The 24711-nt window shown below is 45.5% G+C and overlaps 2 protein-coding genes across 44 annotated transcripts in view; one reads left to right on the forward strand and one right to left on the reverse strand.

Moving 5' to 3' along the window:
- Positions 1-11999: 11999 nt before the first annotated feature.
- On the reverse strand, positions 12000-23593 carry asrgl1 (asparaginase and isoaspartyl peptidase 1). 5 transcript variants are annotated; one of them, XR_013467862.1, is made up of 8 exons: positions 23446-23593; positions 20069-20248; positions 16145-16340; positions 15059-15201; positions 14712-14866; positions 13535-13981; positions 13012-13122; positions 12000-12893 (listed from the first exon to the last, which is right to left on the reverse strand). XR_013467862.1 is itself a non-coding variant. In XM_078103983.1 (8 exons), exons 1-8 carry the CDS (start codon positions 23494-23496, stop codon positions 12679-12681), a joined length of 1173 nt encoding a protein of 390 aa, XP_077960109.1. In that variant the 5' UTR covers positions 23497-23572; the 3' UTR covers positions 12000-12678. The 5 variants fall into 5 exon arrangements, 4 of the variants coding, with proteins under 4 accessions (XP_077960109.1, XP_077960110.1, XP_040035206.2 ...); XM_078103983.1 differs by having other exon boundaries at positions 13860-13981; positions 23446-23572; XM_078103984.1 differs by lacking the exon at positions 23446-23593 and adding an exon at positions 21259-21320 and having other exon boundaries at positions 13860-13981.
- A 212-nt stretch (positions 23594-23805) lies between these two features.
- rims1a (regulating synaptic membrane exocytosis 1a) overlaps positions 23806-24711 on the forward strand; it is a 67644-nt gene continuing 66738 nt past the window's right edge. For all 39 annotated transcript variants that reach the window (XM_078103939.1, XM_078103940.1, XM_078103941.1 and 36 more), the window contains exon 1: positions 23806-24092. In XM_078103939.1, coding sequence (XP_077960065.1) covers positions 23932-24092 — 161 coding nt within the window. In that variant the 5' untranslated portion in view covers positions 23806-23931. The remainder of the gene's footprint in view (positions 24093-24711) is intronic.

A 24711-nucleotide genomic window follows, 5' to 3' on the forward strand; every position in this document is an offset into this window, starting at 1 on the left:
TGCTGTCTATCCAATCGGACACATTTTTTGCAACAGGAGATGTTGCCCCTAGTGGTCAGTAGGGAGAATGCATGTTGCTACAGCCCTCTGAAATAGCAACCACAGCGCAGTTCAACTAAATTGAAGAAAAAGTGCATCCAAATGTGGCTGTAGTGCAACATTTTCTGGTCTGTGACCATCAAAGAATACAACAAATATTGAACACACCTCGTCACCAACATTTATATTCTCCAACTACAGCAAAACATTTGACAGGAAATCTCCTTATTTTCTTTAAAATTATAAGGGATTTAGTTACATCCAAATGCTGAAGCTCCAGCAGATATACTTCCTGACTTCCTGTTTCACGTTGAGGAGCATTTGAGAGATTGCGAGAGACTCCCTAGGGGGGTTCTCCGCGACAGAGGCGGGAACGACTGGGACTGTTTGGACAGAAACTGCAAAAAAGCACAGCATGTTTTCATTCATGGCTTGATGAATGCAGGGGTGGAGGACTTTAGTAATATTAGAACGCTTCCTTCCTTCCCAGTCTCTGGTCTTGTAGTGTATGTTACACCCACTTCCTCCACCTCCATCTCCCGCCATTTCACCGTTGCCTCGCCACCCCCATTCGTGCTGGTCATCTGTCCATCTAGCTCCGCTTTCCCTTCTACACTTCCTTCCATCCCCCAATGCTGAGGATGAAGCCGCTCCCGTCCACAGGGAACTGAGTGGAGTCAACTATCTCCCGCCGGCACTTCCCATGGCGGAACAGCATTCTTTCTTTAATGATTGAATTGGGTTTTTCACAAATTTGTGCCCTTTTCCACGTTCACACTAGCTGGTTCAAGAGGTTTTATTGGGACTGTGATTGAATTAAAATAAACAAACACTATTAGGTTTGAATTTGCATGTGATTCAAATGCACCACACATGAACCATGGAAAGTTACTCATATTTTAAGTCCTTCAATTGAGTGTCAGGGGTTTCCTCAACTATCATTCGGGTTAGAACAACAGTATCATAACTTGAGTGAAATACCAAAACCATGACAACTAAACTCAGCAGGATTTAAACATTTTCCTTTGATCAAATTACCCGTTAAATCAATGTCCCCCGTCAGCGTCCCGTTAATCCGCTGCCTTCGTAGCGGCCTCTGAGCGCCCTGCGCACCTGTTGGCGGCGGGGTCGAAGCGCAGCGATGGTACTAGCAGTTGGCTGCTGCAAACATCCGACTGAAAGCCCCAGAACCTAAAACCAGCTTCCAGTCAAGGATGTTTACAGTAGCCTGACTGCCAACCGGCCCTGGGAGAGGATGCAACACACACACACACACACACACACACACACGTGAATCCTTTGCTAAATATATTCTTTGCAAAGATATTCTAACGGATGCAGTTAGTGTGTGAAGATTTATTTTGCAAACCCCCTCGGCGCCAAAAAACACACACACACACACAGCTGACGAGAGCGAACACGTCACACAGCTCTCCTAGAAAGAGCGAGCGTCCAGCTGACGCCTCCCGCCTGCGTCACTTCCACTCTCTCTGCAGATCTGTTTTTTTTCCTCTGAGCAGCTTCCTCACTCGAGATCCATCATCCCGCCCAAAAAAAAAAAAAAAAAGCACAGTGACAGAAAATGAACAATGTTCTTTAATGTCCTTTATAAATGGAATTGTCTCGTTGTGCTCCCCTTTTCTTTATTTTGAGACATTAGTGAATCACCTTTTATTTTGAACCCATATTGTCGTGCCGCGAGTAAGAGTTCTGCTGACAAATTTAACACGTAGAATTTGAAAGCAGAAGCCCTGCTCTCCCCTCAGCACCGACCAGCAGAATCAATTATTTGCACTTCTCTCTCCTGGGCTTTTGTTGTCCAGTAAGCATTCTATCAGCATGTGACATTCCTCAAAGTTCACTCCCAACGGACACACACACACACACTCACACACACACACTCACACTCACACTCTGTAAACATCATTTGGCCTTTCTGTTTAGCCATCATACACACTCCCACGACTCAGCATGCGTACATACACACACAAATCTAATTACATCTTCACACACACGCAAATGAATGTGGAGGACTCCCGTAGTGCCCTTTCTGACCCTGAACCCCCCCCAACCCAAGCGCTCACTTCCCGTTTCTTCTTCCCCTCCCTGTACCACTTTTTTTTCACAATCGCACGTACACACACACACACACACACACACACACACACACACACACACACACACGGTACTTTCACTGCATGTGTGTGTGTGTATATATCGGTTACAAACGCAAACGCTCCTTCACACACACACCTTTGACTGCAATGCTGTATTACTCAGAACTCTGTATCTTATTGTGTGTGTGTTTCTGATGGAGACAAAGTGAGTTTGTAAGTCTTTGTAAGCATTGGCATGAATGTGCCTTTGTGTGTGTGTGTGAGAGAGAGAGAGATTGAAAGAGCAAGAGAGCATGTAATCACATGCGTGTCCTGTGCCGAGATAAAGATAGGAATGCCGTTTCTCCCCCCTTCCCTCCCGCTCCTTCCCCAACAAAAGGGCCGAAGTGTCAAGCTACTGTAAAGCAAGCAGCGCTTAAACACCACGTGTACTAAAGCTGAATTCAAATGAGTTTTAAAAGCCACTCGGAGCTCCTGGCATTTTAGCGACCACACAGGAATAGGAGCGTCGGCGTGGCCCATCCAGGCCTTCTTAAAGGGACAGCGTGCAATTTAGTGGCCTCTAGTGGTGTGGTTTCACAATGCTGCCTCAGTACCTCAGCTCGCCCCTCCCTTCCCAAGCTGGTTGGTACAACTAGGACCTACTGTCATCAATATTGCAATCTTGCTAAATTAATTCTGAACAAGATGAATTAATTTAGATTTTAGATCAAACTAAAAAGTGAATCCAGTGCAACAACCGTTGTGCTTACATTATGTTTACATATTCTCACTGGAAACAGATGGAAAATGAAGAATTCAGACATCAGGTTGGATCCCTCATTTCTCCTGGCTGCTGTGTTTCAGCCGGCACAGTAGCAAGAAAACGAAAAGAAAAAACCTTTTGGCTGAACCTTTATACCAGCCTTGTGTAAACAGCAGCGCAGGAGAGTCTGCAGACTGAGCCGGTTAAAATAGGTTTCACTTTCATTATTAGTGAGCAAATGCGAGCTGCAGCGTGATATTAAATGCTAAATAGAAGAACCGCCCACATGACACCAAAATATGAAGAAGTTCTAACAAAAAGCAGCAGTAAGATCGGGGCTGAGCAAACGAAGCGCTAGCCGTGAGCCAGTAAATTGGTAAATGCGAATGTCAGATTTTGTAAAAAAATAATAAAAAGTTTACCAGTCTTAATGCTAAGCTAGGCTAACAGGCTTCAATCTTTTCAAAGGACGACGGAAAAAACAACCACGTCACATCAGTACAAAGTGGCCGACAAGAGTTGAAGAAAAACCTGAAATTTACAAGACCTCAACACGCCCTTGAAGTAACCCCGGAGGCCTCTGGAGCCCTTGACTCGTGGTCCGGAGTTGCACGAATGCCCTTAACTCCAGGCGGCCTATTGTGAACGAGCAATAGACCAATGGATGGCTGGACAATGCCGCGCAAAGAGAATGCTTCAGGAATTCTACTTATTCAACAGTACATGTCTAATAACACGGCCGTGTATTCCTGCGTCCACACTACGTCTGCTTTACAGCTCGTCTCAACTACTGTCCACGTCTACACACTCTGTGCGTGTGTGTGCGCTGTAGAATAATAAGGGGATCATGTGTGTAGACTTATGGCTGCTACTCTCTCGGTTTCTCTCTCTCGCCCAGGCCACTTGGGGAACAAAGCAAACTTTATCAGAACATTGCAACCCAGCATTCCCCAGATTCTTAGCACTTGGCAACCGGCTAACACACAGAGCGAAGAGAGAGAGAGAGGGAGAGCAGGCGGGCGGGCCAGCGAGCGCGCTAAGTGAAATAAAAGCAGGTGTAAACACTAACGTCAAGTCCTTGCACAAGATCCAGACTTGTGGCAGGAATCTACACTATTGCTCAATAGACAATAGACAGTTTTAGCTGAACGAAAATAATAGAAAAATATCTTGACGCGTGTTTTCCAATTGATTTGATTTGCGGGCATGTTGGCAAAGAGCGACGGATCCCTAAATCCACGGCGACATCTAAAGAAGAAGTGATTCAGAGTATTTTCCCATCAGTTAAAAATCCTTTAAGTTAAGAAAAGTAAAGACGCGTTTATCAAATAAATGATCGTTGCGCTCATTTATGTGGTGTTAAAAGACACCACGTAAATGAGTTATTTCTGGGTTATCTATCTGCCGTCACACAACAGAGTTTGAGCATACAGGATTTTCTGGATCTGGGAAAAAGTTTATCCATGTTTATTAAGATTTTTGGACTGTAAGTTAACATTAAAAAGTGTAGTTTCCCCTTTAAGAGGAACCTGGTGTGGATTTTGTGCCAACGTCATGGGTGCAAGGCAAGGTCTATCGTGGTCTGATCTGTGTACAGTAAACACGCTACAGTGACAGCTAATTCAATGGTGATGTATCGATGTTTAAAACTGCCAGAGAGGAAACCTTTAAAGTATAGCGAGCACCGTGTCCGTGTGTTCTTTCATCCACTCAAGAGGCCCTTTCTCTGTACCAACACAATGAGCGTCTCCGTGTGCCAGGTTAAACACCATTAAAAAGGTGCAGTACATCAAGACCCGGGCACTTCAGATGACCTCCGACTGTGTTAATGTGCCAAAGTGAACCTTTGAAGTCTGGCAGCTATTCTTGTAGTTCAGCACCAGAGAACTTCACCTACAGTATATTCTGTTGGCCGTAAGTCTTTGTTAAGTTTTACGAATCACAAATAAGAATTAAATTTGGTGTGACATTGTTTTCTTTGCTAATGATCCATTTTTCCGCACAGATCTGAGCTGTAAACCAATTCACTGTCTTTGCGCCTTTTCCCAGAAAAAATACTTTACAGATTACGTAAAAATGTTGTGTTCCATATCATTTCATCTGATTATTAAAAAAGCCAGCAAAAACCCCTTTGCAAAGTAGAGACAATCTGCAGTATTTTTTGCTGGTCATATTTCATTTTATTGTGTAACTTTATGGAGGCTGGATCACGTGGTGATGTGGTGGTTCACTTCAACACTGTAGCTTCGAGCTTTCTGGTTTTCACTGCTGAATCAGTTGTTATCTTGGATAAATCATTCAAAACTATTAAACACCTGTCAGCTTTTCTTTGAAGTTGCTTTTTTAGTTTTTCCTAAAATGTGTATTTATTCAGGGAGCGCCGTTGATGAAAGTCGGTGGCCCAAATAACGTCCACACACCGTGACCTCCCATCGGGAACTGGGCACCACTAACTGTCATTGGTGACTCAGTACCCGCGTTAATGCCACACCGCTAGTTACTGCTCATCCCGGCGGATTTGACATTTACACGTTTTTCCGCTGTTAAACAACAGGACTGTCAGTAAACATTTCTCAGACCATTCAGGCCCTTTTCCGCGAATACCTTCGCCGTGGGCCCAGCCGGCGGACGCTCGTATTTTATTTCAGCATATGCCAACGTTTGGATGAAAGTCAAACAAGTATAATCTGCGCCCCTTGACTTCCTAAATACGAGTGCTTCTAATCTTCATTAGCAACACTTGCCAGTAAGCACGACCTTCGCAGCAGTGTGTTAACGCACGTGTGTGTGTGTAGCTGGCGTTTTCCTACAAGTTTCCACGCTTAATCTGATAACACAGACCCTGCAGTTTCCCTTCCTCCTCACTTCAGCTCCGTCTCTCCTCTCTAAAGAGTTGACCTTGTGTATCGGTGTCCGTCAGCAGTTTAACGGACCGGCGGATATTCTAATCAGGACTCGCAAATACTAACCGAGCTGGTGGCCCGTGAAACCAGAACTCTGATCATTAACACTGTTGACATCTAAAAAGGACGAAAACAGCGGGTTAATGTCCCTCGACACCCTCGGTGCGGAGTACTACGGGTACTGGCTGGAAACTATGTTTAGCAATGCTGCTGGAAAAAGTTGATAATAAACCCCTGGTCTTTCTCAGTGAATGGTTTGCAAACACGTCAGTCTTTGTGTAGATTTTACCTAAACGCACACCTACCGTGGACGGGCTATAGCGCATGTATTTGTGCTCTGTCGTTCTACGTTTATGGACGACGGACGAGCATGCGAGTTAAGAACAAAGCTGCAGACGAGTCTTTGCTATTAGCCTATAGCTAGCTTAGCCAAAGACGGGAAACTGCTAACTTGGCTAGCTCTCAAAGCCACAAGTTGGGTATTTATGAATCCGTTTGCACACAAATCAAACTGCGTGTACAACGTGTGAATTGATGTTTCAGATATGTTGGCTCAAGGAAACAATTTCCCTCCTTCTACTCTTCAAGCTAAGCTAAGTCAAACACATCCACTCTAGTTCACAATTGCATGCACAGAAATTAGTGTTTCCCCTGAAATAATGTCCAATTCTCCCTTTAACTAGCTGTGGTTAAAGTATTCATTGGCAAGAATCTGGAAATTTATGTTTTATGATTGAGGAATTATGATTTGATCTAGCAATAAATTGCAATAGTAAATTTGATTCAGTAACACAAAACACGATCATGCAATACTCAAAATATCAATATTTTCTTACACTCACTGCTGACGACATTTACAGACTAGAAAAGCTGCTGGTTCTGAGACGGACTTTAAAAAGTCAGACAGGATTTAACAAGACATTTTGGAGGTTTCACTTTGCTCCATACGGCTCTAAATTTATTGCCTTCTTTTTTTCTCCATTTTCTGCTCTCTGTAACAATATTTATTCATTCATAAGATTTTGTGGAGTGATTTATCACATTAAACTAGAATAGTCTTCCTCCCTTTTCTCTTCCCCTCGCTCCCATTTTGAGTTTGACTCCACACCGCTGCCCTGTAATGTATTTGCGGGATGGGCCGAAAATACAGGAAGTCGCTCCCTGAGGTCTCCATGGCAACCCTGAGGTCAGCCGTGCGAGGCCGGAGACCCCTCCTCGAAAACAAAGAGCTCAGAGGCCTGGATCAACACAAACAACCCTGACACACACACACACACACACACACACACACACACATTTCGACTGACTAAAGGACGTCCTGTGAAACCTCTGCAGCAGCAGCAGCACATGAGCAGTTTTCAGTGTGAAAACTACTGTAAATCCCGTGGGAAGATGTAAATGATGCCTGCTGCATAGTCTAGTTTAGAAGGACCACATCAACTTTTTCTGATTAACAATCCTTTGAGTGGTCTTCTGCTACGTGCTGAAACTTTACACGAGCACGGGATGAGTAAATTATCTTTACATTTTAAAACAAAGAGACAAGAATAGATGATAACTTTAGGCTGGGTTGTAAAAGGAACTGAAATTTAACGCAGAAGCTATGCACTATGTAAATAGTTTTCACAAGGAGTGATCGTGGTGTGCAGTATGAAAATGTTCCTCGATATGCACAAGCGAATCTTTCTACAACCACCGCACAGAGAGGTTAGTAGTTTATTTCCTGCGCTCGCAAAACAACAAATCGGTAATGAGGCCACGACCCATCAACATCTGGATGGACGCCGGTAGCCGTATTCTCCCGCTCTCGACAGATATATTGAAATGGGTTCTTTCTCGTCATTGTTTGACGAATACTTACACTTTCTCACCCCGAAAAAGCTCTTCTCCCTCAATCGTCTGCACTCATTTCTTCCTGGGAACCAAACTGACCACCATCCCAAGGGAGGGAAGAGCCGGATGAATAGGCCGGGGTGAGGGGGGAGGGTGGGGGTCACTTTAATTTGCAACCCACTACCTTCCTTAAATGTAGTTTTAGAAGTTGGCTATTCAGTGATCTCGAAGTAAGTAACACATGGTTGACGCGTGTAACCATCCATGAAGTAAGATCACCCATGGAGCGTTAGATTCTATCCACTGGTTCAAATCCACGTGCAAATAAAGTTTCCTAAAGGACAGGCTGACCTTGGATGAGTTTATCCTCCTCTGCTTGCCTAGACCTTATCTTTAGTAAAACTTTCAAAGCGATGCTCAGTGTAATCTAATTACTTTACTACTTGGTGTGGCTACTAGGGATATTAAAAAAAAGTCAGGCATCCCATCATTTAAAGTTGGGTGTCACTGTATATTTTCGGACAAGAAAAGAGTCCTTTGGACTCTGGACATTTAGGCTGATGCTATGGGCTCTTCTTTTCTTCTATAGAAATGTCTCTACTCTGTGGGAAACCACTGACAAGCACCACAGCTCACGTAACGAAACCAAGCGGAGCTCCACTGCTGTGCGCAATGCAGTAACTGACTCGGATACGTTTAACTAGTTAGTGTTGAGGATGCTATGACAAACTCGATGCAATTTAGAACTGTGTTGCTTGTCCGCCTAGTTCGTTACTAAAAAAGTGTCTACTGAATGTTTCGATCATTTCTAAACAGCACTTTTGCCAATTAAAATCTCTTTGGTCCGGACGTCGCTCGCCTGTCCAGCGAGAAACACACACGAACCAATGTTTATGGTATTAGAAGTGTTTATGACTTCTGAACTATGCCGAATTTAGGATTGGCATATGTTTATGCGGGCAGTATGTTGAGGACTTATACAGCGTAGTAATTTGTGCTAAAAGCTATGGCAAGTCAAACTTCCCTCATTTTTAGATGGGAGTTTGGCGCAATACGCAGCCGGTACAAGAGACAACGGAAACCAGTCCGGAGGCGACTCGACTCACCGTGAGCTCTTCCCCCGCGGCGACTGCTGTAGGCGGCCGACCATCTTCGCTCTGTTTCACGCGCGTGGACGATTCTAAATAGCAGCACACAACCATTTGACAAACTCTGGCGTAAATATGAAGAGGTCGGCGCGTGTCGCGAAAGTAACTCTTGTCTCCGGCGGATGCGAGCCACTTGTCCCGCGCGGCTCCTCCGGGCCGGAGGGTGAGCTGGATGACGACGACACCCTGTCAAAGTTTGGGAAATCGAAAGACTTGGTGAATATTCTTTCCGGGGCCTACTTTCTTCTGTCCCGGTTGACATTGTGCACGGGGGACGTTTTGTAGGGAGAAAGCTGGACGGAGTCGACTGAATCCGGCCCCCTTTTCTCAGTGACCGGTGTGAAAGTCAGCTCGGAATCATTAGCCACAGCGGCCACGTGCTTCCGGGCGTCCCTTTCACAATAAAAGGAAGACGTGTTAGTGGAATTTGTACATGTGTAAACTATATATACTATGAAATGTTTATTAAAACCCACAGTTTATCCACCGCTTGACAACTGTCTTTAAATACAACGTGACGTAATTTTTTTTACATGAAACGAAAGCAAAAAAATCACTTCGAGGTACTTTACTCTGTTATCTACTTATGGTTAACCAAGCCCGTGACCAAGCCGGAAGCAAAATCTCACCTTGCAGAGTCAGAGGGCTATTACACACACACACACACACACACACACACACACACACACACACACACACACATAGCGTGAATATCTGTGTTTTAGTGCCTTTGCATAGACATTGCATATACATTTGTTTTCTTACCCAAACCTACTTTTAAATAAATACACATTGCACCCATACACCTCAAAACACTGGTGTGTCTCAGCAGGTCTTGTGCATAACCTTCATAGAGCCGCAGAGCAGTTAGCAACGGTTCGGCCTAAACTCACTTTGCAGACGTCGCATTGACCTCCACGTTCCTGACTACTGTAGGTCAACAGAGGTCAACTGTATGCTGATGTCCTCTTCATTCCCCACGGATCAGTTGACAGCATCTCAGTATTACGCCTTTTATGAGCAGACGTTCTCGGCTCTTAGTGCCTTTATGTACGGGGGAACACTTAAATAGCGTAAGCTCTGAGCCAGGATCAAACTACAACCCTGAATCAGAATCAACACCTGCATTTCTTCTACAGCTGTTAGGAATCTGGTGATACAGTTACGTGCCATTGGGGTGGAATATAACCGGGTCCAGTGTTCGATGCCGTAATATATGTGTTACACGTCATACATTGGACACCTTGTGGAGTCGTGCAGAATAAGCTGTCTGTCTAAAGTGAACCCAACACAAGTTGGTCCATGTGTTCGCTCTCCGCGGCTCACTTTCAGCCTCCGGGGGTTGGGGGGCCTTTGTCCGAGCGCTGCGTGGTGTCTGGGTAACCACGGGTGAACGCAAACCCGAACCCTGAACCGGCCCCTTTATAGAGGGGAGAGTCGGTCTTGACAGCGCTTCTCTCACAGATAGTGTACAGTGTGGACAAGAACACACACTCACACACAAACACATGTCATTCCTTAAACTTGAAATGGCAGTGTACTATTTGTGCTGGATGCATCTTACCGCCACCCTCATGATGGCTTTGTTAAGGGTACAAACATGAGCAGAAGCCTACTGGTATCAGGATTTGAGTTCAGATTAAATTGTCTGAAGTGTTTATACTCAAAGCACCTCGAGGACGTGCAGATCAAGTGAGACAGTTGACACACAAAGCAGAGGCGGGATGTGTGACCTACAGAGAATATTCCCCTTAGTTCCCTAAAGGACTTTACAGTTGGATCACATTAGATCAAACAGTCCGGTGACAAAGAGTAGATCTGTTGTTCCCATGGTGATCACGGTTGAGTGACAAGACATGTAGCCCAAACATGTTCTCGCAAGATACTTCTTGCTTTTGGTTATGAAAAACGTCCATTTATAATTATATTTCTTGTAAGGGTTGAATATAAGCAATAATACTAAGATTATGCTTGACTTTAAGCCTTATGTCTAATAGCTGAGATCATTACTTGAACAGTTGTCAGCAACTATATCATTGGCAAAACCTTTTTTCATAGTGTTAAACATGTTTCATTCTCGTCTAACATCAGTTTATGCCGGTTACTGAGAGAATAACTCAAGAGACGTATTTGTATTATGGACTTCTTTGCAACAAGAGAAATCCCCCCTGCTGGTCAGTGAAGAGAATGCAAGTGATTCTTCCACATGAGCTTCCACATTGACACCGTCATAATATTTTTTAATTAAATCTACTAATTGTACATTTTAACATTTATCTCATGAAGGATATCAATATTAACGGTCTCTGCTCCCTCTAATCAATCCAGCAGGCTACAACAAACAGGCCAGCCTTCATAAATAATTGAAGAAAACAATCTCTCGAAAAAGACAATGATCTACAAGCAAAACAGTTTATATCACTGATGGAAACCGTGGGAGTGCAGGGAGGCTGCATTTGCGGATCTAAGCAAATGTGTGTTTGGTTTGCGTGAGAATGCAAACACGGCAGATGAGAGACAAAGCAAAGGGAGGAGAGGAGCTGCGGGTCCAATTTCACTGATCTGGGCAGCGTGTCGCACAAGAGATGAGAGCGCGCAGATATTCTGTTGAGATGGCGAGCTACAGGGACGTCAGAGCAGATGAAGTACGACACAAGGCTTTAAAACCACAGGCACATTTTGAGTATGATCTCTGGATATTAGTGAACCGACTTTACAATATGTGATTTGGCCCTTGTCTGCTGCATCACCAAATTACTGTTTACTTCATTTATTCTTCATGTTGCACAGTGTATTTAGTATAGTTTTTTTGTTGCCTTTACAGCCGAAGATGGACAAGCAACAAAAAGGCCACAACTTGAGTCCCCCTCGCCTGCCCCGGACCACCCTGCCTCTGTGTTTCGACAGCACCACCAAGTGGACCTGGGCGGGAAACGCGTGCAGCCAGAGCTCCACACACAAGCTCTCCGGGTAGATGAAGCGTGACACTCACAATGGTCGCTGATTAGAGGGCATTCATCGTGAAGAATCTGTGTTTTCTAAACACAAAGCTCCGGCTTCATCATCCGATCAGCAACGATTCACAAACACCGGCTCAGGTTCACACGTAGGAAGGATGGAGGTCGGATAAATCACGTGCGTGCTGCGTTCTTGCATCACATGGAACACGGTTTTGTTACACAACATGGAGATGTAATCAGACCAGAAACAAGTCTTTTGTTGTTAAGGAAATAGTTTGTCAAAAGTTCATTTGAAAATCATACTTGCAATACAAACATTTCTTTCATTTAATTTGAAAATGTTTTCTAGTGTAAAAACAACTGATACATTTATAGATGATCAATTTACTTTCATTAAACATTAACATACATTTCTATTTTACAAACAAATAAAATATCTATTAAATCATCTGTCAAATGTCCTCACAACCTAAGTGATAACAGGAATCTGGGCTACGATTTTCATACACGGCGGTGTCAATACTTAGTGGTCCAGGTAGGACAATTCTGATGAACTATTGAACTATACAAACTAAAAAAACAAGTTTATAGTAAAATACTTTCAGTTCTAATGAAACTAACTTTAGTCTAGACAGTTTTCAATAAAGTCACTTTAGTTCTATTGACAATTCTTGATAAAGAGTAGACAGTTCTGGTTTAAGTAACTGAAGCTCTTTAGACATTTTGTGCTTGTGTAAGTTAGAGTGTTGATAAAACCCTGATCGGTCCGGACGCCATCGTGTCTGATATCATTGCATCATGGGCCCTTACCGGTAAAGCCTGTCTGTATGTTTCTTCTCCCTTATATCAACCAACACCAAGAGGATTGTTTAGCCAAAGCACTAATAAGCCGGATTGGTCGAGTCCTAGGAATACAGGGGTGGGCATCTCTTGTCAGAGGGGGTCCCCGAGGCTCTGGGTCAAGTGCTCCCCGGTGTACAGGCCGTAGTGCAGGGTGTCCTTCTGGGCTGCAGCCCAGGCCATCTGCCGGGTGGAGAAGCGAGTCGCCCAGTGGCCCTGAGGGTCCACGGTCACCACCCCGCCCAGCCCACCGACCCTGGACTTCATGTAGGCCAGGCCTAAATCACTGGCAGCCTCCACCGACTGACCTGAGAACACAGGAGGAAAGTAAGTAAGTAACTATGCAACATTCAGAACACCGTCTGTGACACCAAGTCTCACTGCAGAAACACTGTGTGTGTGTGTGTGTGTGTGTGTGTGTGTTACCTTGCTCCACGTGGAACAGGATGAGTCTGGCTAGAGTGACCTTCATGATAGATTCTCCGTGGCCTGTGGTCGACACGGCTCCCACCTGGTTGTCAGCGAAGCCTCCGCTTCCTGCACGCAGTCACAATTTGACTTTTTACATTATTTTGCCCACAACCGTTCTTTGCATAGGATGAGTGGCGGTTGGTAAAATGATGTAGTTACACATTAGTGTCACTAGATGGGAGAGAAACGCTTGGGTCAGATTCCCAGTGACATTTCTTTCATTAGAGAGTTGGAAATTACATTACATTTTGCGGCTTATACTTAGGGATCGGCAGAAAGAGACCAAAAAAAAAAAAAAAGAATGGGAACTTGAAATTATAAAACACAATTGCGATCAATGTGTATTAATTTACGTCTCCGGCTTTGTGCACTTCGTTTCACAATTCCCACATAACAGTTAATCTTACGTAGCCACGAATAGATCAAATTAAAATAGGTGCTTCCAAAACAAAAGCTCTAAACCATAACAAAGCCTCACCTTCAATTGTATAAATTGACCTGCGTCCCACCGGCTGACAAGTGGAAGCCCCCCTTGATTTAAAAAAGGAACTTGCAGATCATTACTCCCTTAGAAAACGGTGAAAGGTTGCTCCGATGCAACACTCACACGTTACTGTGTGGTATGTTGTCAGTTGTCAGTAAACGCAAAGCTCACAGTCAGCCATTTACCGAGCGGGCCTTCTCTAATGACTAAACCCTTCTTCAGGTCAAAGGTCGACCACAGAAACAAAGCGCCTCCCCGTTAGTCTTTGTCGGACGATGAGGTCTCTCATGTATGGCACAGACGGCGGGCGAGGGCTGACCTACGCAGGGCGTGTCGCCCACCCGTCCCTCCATCTTGTTGAGCATCCCACCGGTGGAGGTCGCACAGGCCACGTTACCCTCGGCGTCGACAGCCACGGCTCCGACGGTGCCCATCTTCCCCCTGCACGGCAACAAAGACGGGAAATTACCTATTAACACAGACTGCCTTCAATCTATGCGAATAAACAGTGATTGGTTATATGCGGTAACCTGGCAACCGAGTTAAACCAGCTCCAAACCAGGTTGAGAAACACCGGTCTCGCTTCTTTTATTTCTCATCTCTGTTCGTAGGTTTAAAAAACACATTTAGACCATTCAGCTGAACTATTCATTCCAAAGATCACAAGTAGCCCATTTTATTACGTCGAGGTGAATCCGTGGGGCTTTTTGTTCAGCTAAGCAAATGACCCCCCGCCCCCCCGGCCTTTTTGTCACATTTGGGAGAACCTGCCATCAATTTGGACGTTCCGGCCCTTTAAGTGTGCCTCCGAGGAGACGAGGAATGAGGGGATTCCATCGAGGAACCCCGGGTGTGTCCTATCCGACCCCCCACTTCCGTCCCAGCATGCTCTGTGTCACTTCCGTCCCAGCATGCTCTGTGTTTGGTCAGCTGGTCTTCAGAGACACAGTTAAAGTATCGATGGCCGTGCGGTTTCTTTGTCCGACAGCGGAGAAGAGAATTGAGGCTTGTCAGAGCTTCTACAAATGTCTGTAAATGTTTGGACAGGTTCTTGCGACTGTCGTGGATGCAAAAGTAAGTATAGTATCTGAACGTAGTGGAAAAGGCACCGGTGCAACAGAGAACGTCAACAGAGCCGCATATTGTCACAAGTGGAATACGCGAGCCTCACATTTGGCTGTCCACGGGGTTGGCGCCGGGTGCCAGGTTCTCTTTCCAGCGCATGCGGGAGTAGTCGGTGATGAGGGACTCGGGGGGCACCTCTGACACCCCCATGGACCGAGCGAACCGATTGGCCCCCTCTGCCGTCAGACACGTGTGACTCGTCTGAAAGAGAGAAGGTCAAAGGTCGCCATCTAGGAAACACATGCATGTGTAAGTGTCACAGAATCCATTTGCCCTTCAAAAGAACAGAGTTGATGTTTTTAAAGATCACTTCTTCAGTGGATCATTTTCCAACAAGATGAAGTGCATATTATTTGTTTGTATAGTTTCCATCCCAGATTTAAATGTACGCACCTTGTCCATGACCAGCCTCGCTAGCTGGATGGGGTTGGCTATGTTGCGTACAGCAGACACGGCGCCACTGTCCAGTCTTTTCCCGTCCATCACGATGGCGTCCATCTCCACCTCTCCTCTGATATTCAGCACCGACCCGCAACCTTCAAGTTAAAAGATCATCTGAAAGGGTCCATAAGATATAAAAGGCTGTCTTCAAGTTGGGTTTAATTTTATTTTGCACTGTCTATATGAGGTCACTATATAGTAAAAGGGAAAGTTAAAGGGCTCATTAATGAAATATCTGGAGGGAGACCATTTATAAATTTATAATGAAATACTATCAATGTTTTACTTACTTACTTACTTACTTATGGGCGGCTTGATGCAGTAGTATTTTTCCTACCAAATCCCTTTCTGAGAAGCAATATATTTATATATTTAAGAACCTTACTGCGTTTTGAAAAGGATTTCTTTTATTTGGGATGTGAAGTGTAGGTTTTTACATGGGATATAATGTGGAATATTCACTGAAAAAATATGTGATCAATTTTCATTGAGCTCAAGTTTTGCAGCTGTTCTATTTCGTTAGTGTGTTGCTTTTAGGAGGAACACCTTAAAACAAGATAAGAAACGCTCCTCAGAACTCAACTCTGATGAACAAGCCACCAACAATAAGAGTCCTGTGCCTAGAAAAAAGAGACACAAGTCGTCTTGGTCGTACGACCATTTTTCCCAAAATTTTGTCAATGGACAAAACCAGATATGACACGTTGGCCGTTACTATCATCCAATCTATTGAACAAAGCAGCACGTCAACACGCCGCACATTAAACTGCAGCTTGCAGGGAGCCGATCACGAGTCAGCAATCAGGACATATCTCGGACTGGACATTGTTCGGGAAACATTGACTTGGACCAAAGTGTTGGACACAGTGTCCGATAGTTAAGCTGCAATAACTGAGCTGAAATAAGTGTTTGACAGAGGAATGCTACCACATGTCCATGAAAAACAAACACACACAAAACAAGAACAGCGGAGCAAAACATTCAGACTGAGGAAGAGAAGCCGTCCGGCTGCGTCTGTTTGGAACGTTCTTACACCACCTGCGTTGAAGAAGGGGTTGTTCTCCAGCTGGCTCACAGCCTCCACCACAGCGTCCATGCTGCTGCCTCCCCGCCGGAGGACGGCGTACCCGGCTCGGGCCGCCGAGCACACCCCCGCCCTGGAATTCTCCGACCGCTCTTTCGGGATGTGACCCGCCCCTCCTTGCACCACCACGACCGGAAACATGTCAATCACCTGGGGAGGAGAGCTTGGGTTTCACAAAATGATGGTGGTTGCTGTGATTTAAACATATCGTGATTTAATACATGTACAGCCCCTGCAATGGCTGCGCTGGACTGTCAGACACTGCTGCAAGGAATTGTGCATTATCATCATGCCGCTTAGATACTTGCTGGTCATTTTCTAATCAGTTGAATGGCAGATTAATAAATCTGTGTAGTATAATCTCATATATCTTATCCCATGTTACACCTTCAATCCTTAATGTTTCTGTATAAAAGTAATATTCTGCGCTCAACCAAGATTCTTTTCTTCACACCCCTAGTTAACAGTTACATGCCGGTGTTACGTGCCTACTGGTTTGTCTACGCGTGCGTGTTCGTTTTCCCCCTACAGCGGCAGATGTTGTCTGCCTCAGTCACCTGATTCGTCACACATTCGCAAACATATTGCTGAAAATGTTCCAAAGTCATCACATATCCATTGCAGCGATTACGATCGTATAAGTGAGCACTACGTCACTGCCACGTATGAAGAAATACATGGAAGAAAATAAATTTATTAAAAGATCGCCGCAACCTGCATTTGATCCCCCGCGAGCAAAATGACAAAACGTTACAAGACGGACGCGCTACGCCGTCGGCCACTCAAGCTCACTAATATCGCCGCTGTTTCCTGTACTTGTCATCAAATTGTACATCGGCAGTGGCTAGAAAACCATTTGGTTCAGAGGGAACCAAGACAACTGGTTTTTTGGTAGCGTATCGTTCAACACTTTATCGGTGCTTTTTCATGATGCTTTATACTGTGAAAATACTCAATAATTGTTAACACTAAGCACAGAAGGATGTAATATTAGTAATGTTCTATCCACAAAATGAAGAAATGGACGTCATGATTTACAGCCAATGTAAACACTGCTTGATTAGTTTTTGTAGAAACCTTAAGGCCTTAATCGTTTTATAAGTAATTGTTTGATGGCTCACAATTTGCAAAAAAATAAAAAAATAACCATGCCTGAATATCTACAAGAGCAAAAACTCAGGAGCAATTATAATTGGATTACATTTATTTTGTCCATCCCAAAAACAAATTTTAGCATTAGAGGGCTTTACAATCTATACGACATCCTCTGTCCCAGGACTCTCACATCGAAACAGGAAAAATTCCCCTAAAACCCTTTTAACAGAGAAAAGAGGAAGAAACCTGTTGGAGAGCAAACCCGGAGGGATCCTTCTCCCAAGATGGACAGAAGTGCAATAGTCTACAGAATGATCATCATAAGAGCTACAAAACAGTCAATGCACAGAACCACAGACGCAAGACCAGGGTCCAGATAGACCCATGATCCCTGGTGACCTGTGAAGAGACAAAGCACAAAGACTGATGGCTGGCAGGCAGTAGGTGCAGGACAGTGGCAGCAGTGATGGCAAATTTCCACCGTATTATTACTTTTACAATATGACTTATCTCCCTGTTTGTAATGTTAGACTTCTCTGTATTTAGACCCTTTCAATTCCACCCAGATAAGACTAATGTTTTAGGACACCCTGTTTTCAGCAAGATGATAATCAGAGGTGAGACGTAGTCAGGGGGGGTTCGCTCGGAGGAAACGCATTCGTTCATCAGCACCCTTGTTGATTGGATTGTCTCTGTTTTGCCAATGGGAAGGAGATGTTCAGATGTTGTACACTGGATCTAAGAAGAAGCATTGATGAGTAATATATTATATTTGTAAGATTACAGAACTGTCAGTTTAATCTCACCTATGACCTTTGTCCCTGGACTTTGCTGTGCATCCCCACATTCTCTACATAGTTCTGTCAGGTTTTCTAGCACACAAGTATGATTACTTTCTCAATAACATCTAAATTCATGACAAAAAAAATCGTTCACTTTGGGAGGGTCCATCGGTGCTCTTGTTCTATAGCTTTTCGAGATATATTTCTACACCAACTTCGCAATTCTCCCTTCATACTGATGTTGCTAATTAACGTGATTGCTTAATCCCCGGTGTATTTTCGGATTTCACGCCTGTAAAGCACTTTTTTAACGGTGTGGATGTAATGTGTAAATAACTGTATCAAGCATCGCAAAAAAGCACCAACACACATGTTTGGAAGTGTTCCACAACACGCCATCAAAAACCAGTTGTCTTGGTTCCCTCTGAACCAAGAGGTTTACAACTGTATACAATTCAATAAAATAATGAGGAAACTTTCAACAATAACTATCAAGCCCGAGTGGCCGACCGCTTAGAGCAGACGTCCCGAAACATGTTGTTTTGTTCGACACGGTTCGAATCCAGGTTGTGGCGATCTTTCATTAAAATATATTTTAATCTATATTTTCTTAAATGACTTTCTTAAGTGGCTGTGATGCACGATGACCGTCCGAACAGAATCCCCCCTTTTGTCCAAATGAGTCGGTGGTGGAAAGCTGCAGCCTCGCGAAAAGGTATCGATACACATGTTTGGGAGTGTTCAGCGATACGCCACCAAAACCAGTTGTCTTGGTTCCCTCTGAACCAAATGGTTTTCTAGCCACTGCCGATGTACAATTTGATGACAAGTACAGGAAACAGCGGCGATATTAGTGAGCTCGAGTGGCCGACGGCGTAGCGCGTCCGTCTTGTAACGTTTTGTCATTTTGCTTGCGGGGGATCAAATGCCGGTTGCGGCGATCTTTTAATAAATCTATTTTCCTCAATGTATTTCTTCATACGTGGCAGTGACGTAGTGCTCACTTATACGATCGTAATCGCTGCAATGGATATGTGATGACTTTGGAACATTTTCAGCAATATGTTTGCGAATGTGTGACGAATTAGGTGACTGAGGCAGACAACATCTGCCGCTGTAGGGGGGAAAACGAACACGCACGCGTAGACAAACCAGTAGATTCAAAAACCAGTAGGCACGTAACACCTGCACTAATCAGCATGGTTACATCACAGATCTATAAATCATAGGTATTGACCGTGGGCAAAGTCTGCAGACATGATACCTCACGGACAATGTGTTCACACAAATGCCCAAATGAGTTTAAGAGCCCTTTATAAAAACTCGACAGTTTGCTAGAGAGAATCTTTCAAATGCTCGTGAGTGAGCAGGTTTTAATATCACACCTTGTGGGCAATGTGAGACTTGAACCTGCTGGGCCACGTGAAGCGAGCTCCGTGGCTAGAACCCGTCACGTGACCGCGCGCCGTCACCAAATAAAACGTTAACTTGACGTGTAAAACTCAACGCGGGACTCAAACAATCGCACTGTGAAATGTCTCGTGCACCTGCTTACCCTGAGAAATGACGAGCAGTACTCGCTAGCTGCGTCAGTCCGACGCGAGCCCGGCGACGAGAAAGAGCTTCTGGGACACCACACTTTCAAAATAAAATACAAACCAGGGATGGGAAGACCGGATCGTTTTACTGACTCGGTTCTTTGAATCTCGTTCATTAAAACGAACGAATCTTTGTTCGAGTCATTCGTTTATTTCAACGGGCGGGGTTAGTGCATGTAGTGGTGTGGTGTAACAGTGATCCGGCGGGTTGTCCTCTCTGGTGGGGCATTTAATGAACTGTTTGTACTTGGGAAGTTCATGGCTGAGATTTGCTTTGTTAATAACTAAGGGTCAGCGAGTGTCCGCTGCGCACCGTGCACGATTCCCGGCGGCGGCGTGTTAACACCGACCAGGATTAATGAAGCAAACGAAGGAGAACAGCGTTGGAGTAGAAGCAGATTACCTCCACCCTTCGCCTTGCCGGAGAGCTCCGTGTCGCGGTCCGCTCTGAGCAGCTGGAAGCCCGCCAGCTGGAGCGCGGGGTCCGGTATCGATCCACCAAAGCCACGTCTCCGTGAAGCACAAAACGGAGGATGTAGAAAAGTCTCTGTCTCTCCTCACCAGCTGCTGAAGTTCGTCTCCCCTACACCCAAAGAATGCGTGGTTACGCCTTGCCGAATAATTCACATCTTACTAAACCTAGTCACGCGAAAGTGAAGAAGGCAAACAAACCCTTTCTGTTTCCTCTTCTGAGACTCATATGCAGGACACGTGAAAAATGATCCAAAGACTTGTACCGGGCAGATGAACGAATCGTCAATGATCAATGATTCGTTCATCTTTGGTCTTTGGATCATTTTTCACGTGTCCTGCATGGGCTCAGTACCCAGTCTGGAAATGAACAAATCAATGAACAAATCATTTCTGTTTCCTTGACTGGGCCTATGCAACAGTCCCAATGCGCAGCCACGGGAAAATGAACGAATCTCTCTTTGAGAGGACTCGTTCAAAATGAACGAATCGTTCACGAACGACACATCACTGGTACAAACTAACATGCAGCGCGCTAGTACACTGAGATTAATGAGCTCAGGTTAAATGCTTGCTTATTTGTATTAAGCAGGCTTATTTATTCTCACTCAAATATTTTTTCTCTTCCCCAGCTGAAATGTGCATTCGATATAGGGCCTAGGGTTTGTTCTAGGATTGCTAAATTTGGGATTGTCCCCTTTTTTGTTGATAGTTAAGTAGAAATGTGAATGTATAACAGCCCAGTAAAATGGCTCCAGGGTGTTGTGACCAAGTTGGTGAAACACGCCGGATGCCTTTATGTTGGAACTACCTGCCGTGAAAAGGAACAGTTTGAGGCCATCTTGAAAGATAGGATTTATTCAAAAATGAAGTCAATAATTATAAATGAAAAATCTGTAGTTGCATGTGTGAAGTGTTGGCCACTCACCCTGAGCACGGCTGCCCTAAATAAGAACCTAAAGCTGTTGAACAAGTCAAGCATTTGTGGTTTGTTGCGTGCCCGCAGAAATAATCGAGGAATCGTTTGTCGGTTTGTTATGAGACACGGATAATGATGATGACGACTACGAAGGGTTTGGGCTAAGCCTGTTCATGCTCCTGCAGGCTTTTCTGTGAACTTACAGCGACACTGGTTGACCTGGGCCTTACGGGGCAATCGGGGGTCATTGTCCGTCGAAGGGTTATACATCTGTAAAAAAGCCTGGTTTTAGTGCACACGATCCTAATAATTAAAGGTTATCAGTTTCTAACCCAAATGCTGGTCTGCATTTCGAACAACAGGCTTTTGCCAAATCTGGATTTGCTGACTAAAAATAGTTCACTAAAGCATATTTGTTTCTAAATATAGATGACTGTGACACAATTAATTATCTAGTCTGATACGGTTTGTTTGATTTACACGTGGCGCACTGTGTGTGTCAATTGTATGTTTTGGGGGGCCCCCTCTCCACACGGCCCGTGATTAAAACGTTGTACGCTGACATACTGTAAATGTCACCCTATAGGCATACATGTGCACGGCTGTGTGTGGTAAACCCCCGGCTCCATTCAGATTGTTTTTCAGCAGGAGGAAGTAGTGTGTGTGTGTGTGTGTGTGTGTGTGTGTGTGTGTGTGTGTGTGTGTGTGTGTGTGTGTGTGTGTGTGTGTGTGTGTGTGTGTGTGTGTGTGTGTGTGTGTGCTGGAAGGATGCATAAGGAGGAAGGACAGAAGGAAGGAGTGGAGGGAGAGAAAGAGGGAGGGCAGGGGGGAGGACGGAGAAAAAAAGGGGGATGCGCGTCATCCTAACACGCAATGATTGGAGGGAGAGGGGAGGAGGAGGAGGAAGAGGAGGGGGAGGAGGGGGAGGAGGAGGAGGGAGCCAACACTCTCACTGCAAAGCGTTTCATACTAGAAAAGGGTTCTTCATTTTTTTACTCACTATTTCTTTCATGTTGCAAATGCCAGTTTATTTTGACCTTTTCACTATGCCTGCACTTCCATTTAAGTATCATTTTCAAGGTTTCATATTCATTCCCTTATCATTTAACATTTTGCATGTTTTCCTTTTGTTTATCGCAACATTTTAGTTTTATCTTGGTTCTACTATTGTTCTATTGCGCTTCGGCATACTCTAACAACAAGTTCTGTATTACGAGAATACATTTGTAGTATGTAGCATCAAACAAACGAGACGGGCCGATAACCCGACATGGAAGGATGGAGTCATCACAGAAGCTTAGTGCTCACCCTCTGGTTAACCTCTGTTAACCAGAGGGTGAGCACTATAAGCGGGAAGGTCTGTCAGCATTGTTGCCGTTATTTGCGTTGGCAGCACTGTTTCGGTTTGGCCATGTTGAGAGTTGTGTGGAGGCAATGAATGTGTCTTTAAATTTTAAATCTAGCAGACGCAAATTATTTTTCATTCTTAATTCCATTGCGTTAATAATAAGCATAAATGCTAAAAGCCGGGATTGAATTTGAAATTGAAATTCGGGGACAAAAGGAAATTTCTCTTTCTAGAAATATCTGTTAATGCAGATGTTGTAAACCTCATCAAACTAAAATCTGAACGTTCGGATAAAGAAAGGTAACACATTTTCTGTGTCTTTTATATCACTCCAAACATAAAAATACTGTGATCAGCCACTAAAGTAGGGCTTTCTGAATCAGAGCCGCACTGATTTAGAGAAAATCTTCAAAAGATGTAAAATTACAGATGTTTTACACAAGAGGTGAATTAGGTAAAACAAATGAAAATAAAAAAGAGATCACCCCTTCCACAATCTTTTGGTCAATTTAGGATAAATCCAAACCCTAATTGACAAAGTGGTAAATAAACTTATAATTGTGGAGTTTTTCTTTCCGCTAAGAAGCAAAATATATCATAATCTAAGAATAGACCCGTGCATATTTGTGCATATCCTGTGATGATTGCGCCCGAGGGACTCTTCTTTTCAAAAAACGTCCTACAAATCCCACAATGCACCATCGAGGAACCTTTTATTTCCTAAGTGTGCTCGTGCGCTGCCGGGAGCGCGCATCTTAACGGTGAGTGGAGCCCCCCATTCTCAAATGAGAGCCGCGCGCTCCCGCCGCAGGAGAAGTGAACGCGCTTGAGGGGCTGCGGTCCCATTGACGGTTCCGTCTCCCTGACAGCAGCATCAGCATCAGCATCAGCATCCGCGGCGGCGCTGCACAACAAGAAGTCGCCGCCTCGCCCCGCAGCCACGCAGCTGGGCCACCGGACCGAGCGGAGACCTGAGCCGCCTTCAGAGGACACCCCACCCCCCCCTCCCCCCGCCCCCGTCCCCCCTCCGCCCCACACCCACCTCTCTGTGAACCGACCAGAAGGAGGCAAGCGAGATCCCGTGGGCCATCATCCCGACCGAACGCCGGAGACATGGGCTCCCCGTAAGACGGAGGTGGCGGAGGGGAGAGGCGGGCGGGCCGGCGGCGGGAGTGCGGTGGGGGGAGAAGACAGCGGAGCAGCGAGAGGGACAACGGGACGCTGAAAGCGGGCCAACGCGGGAACCGGAGCGCCACCACCGCCGCTGCCGCCGCCGCCGCTGCCGTCACCGCCGCTACTACTGCCGCAGCTAGCGCCGCCGCCGCCCTGGGTGCCCCCCGCCGCCGCCGCCATGGGAACTCCGCATCAGTCGCTCCAACCGCCGCTTGGTCCGTGTGCCATGTCGTGATCCGTGGGCTCCGCCAGCGGGTTTTCTATCGGTGATCCCGACCGAGGAGGAGGAAGAGCAGGAGGGGGAGGGAGGAGGAGGGCGGGCGGGAAGGTGGTGGTGGTGGTGGTGGTGGAGAAGATGTTCGCCTCGGTGGGCCCTCGGGGCGGCCCGCGCCCCCCGGTCGCCCCGGCCGTGCCGGAACCGGACCTGAGCCATTTAACGGAAGACGAGAGGAAGATCATCATGGCTGTGCTGGCTCGGCAGCGGGAGGAAGAGGCGAAGGAGGAGGCCATGACAAAGTAAGAGAGAGAGAGGGGAAGTGTGTGCACGAGTGTGTGTGTGTGTGTGTGTGTGTGTGTGTGTGTGTGTGTGTGTGTGTGTGTGTGTGTGTGTGTGTGTATTTTTGTGTGTAAGAGAGACTGGGCCTTGGACTAATTCCGTTCTGAAAATCCACTTCCGTTCTCACTTGTACGATGGGCGTTTTCAGCATCACTCCACTGTATCTGACCATGCATGTGTGTAGTCCATGTGTTGAGTTTACATCCTGCAGCCCCCCTCATTCATCCTCTCACTCACTACCTGCCCCGTGCAGGCTACAGCTGTGGCAGCAGTGTAGATCAGGTCACACCGTCTTTTACAGATGCTCACAGATAGAGAGAGGCGGGCGCCGGCCGTGGGTCAGGTGCAGTTTTGCTCAGGAGGAGAGGAAGGAGAGGATAGTGGGAAGGTTAAAAGGGGCGTGTCACCCATCGGTGGCATCACGCTCCACTCCGATTCCTAGTGTGCACCTGTCTCTCTTAATGTCACCGCAAGTTGTTCACACAATCGGCCCGGGGTCCAGCCCGGCGAGGGCTCGGACTTTTTCACTGGGAATTTTTCATTTTTACCGATGCAGCGGCGGAAAAACCTTTCCGGCTC

Source organism: Gasterosteus aculeatus, chromosome 6 (assembly GCF_964276395.1).
Source record: "Gasterosteus aculeatus chromosome 6, fGasAcu3.hap1.1, whole genome shotgun sequence".
Lineage (NCBI taxonomy): Eukaryota > Metazoa > Chordata > Actinopteri > Perciformes > Gasterosteidae > Gasterosteus > Gasterosteus aculeatus.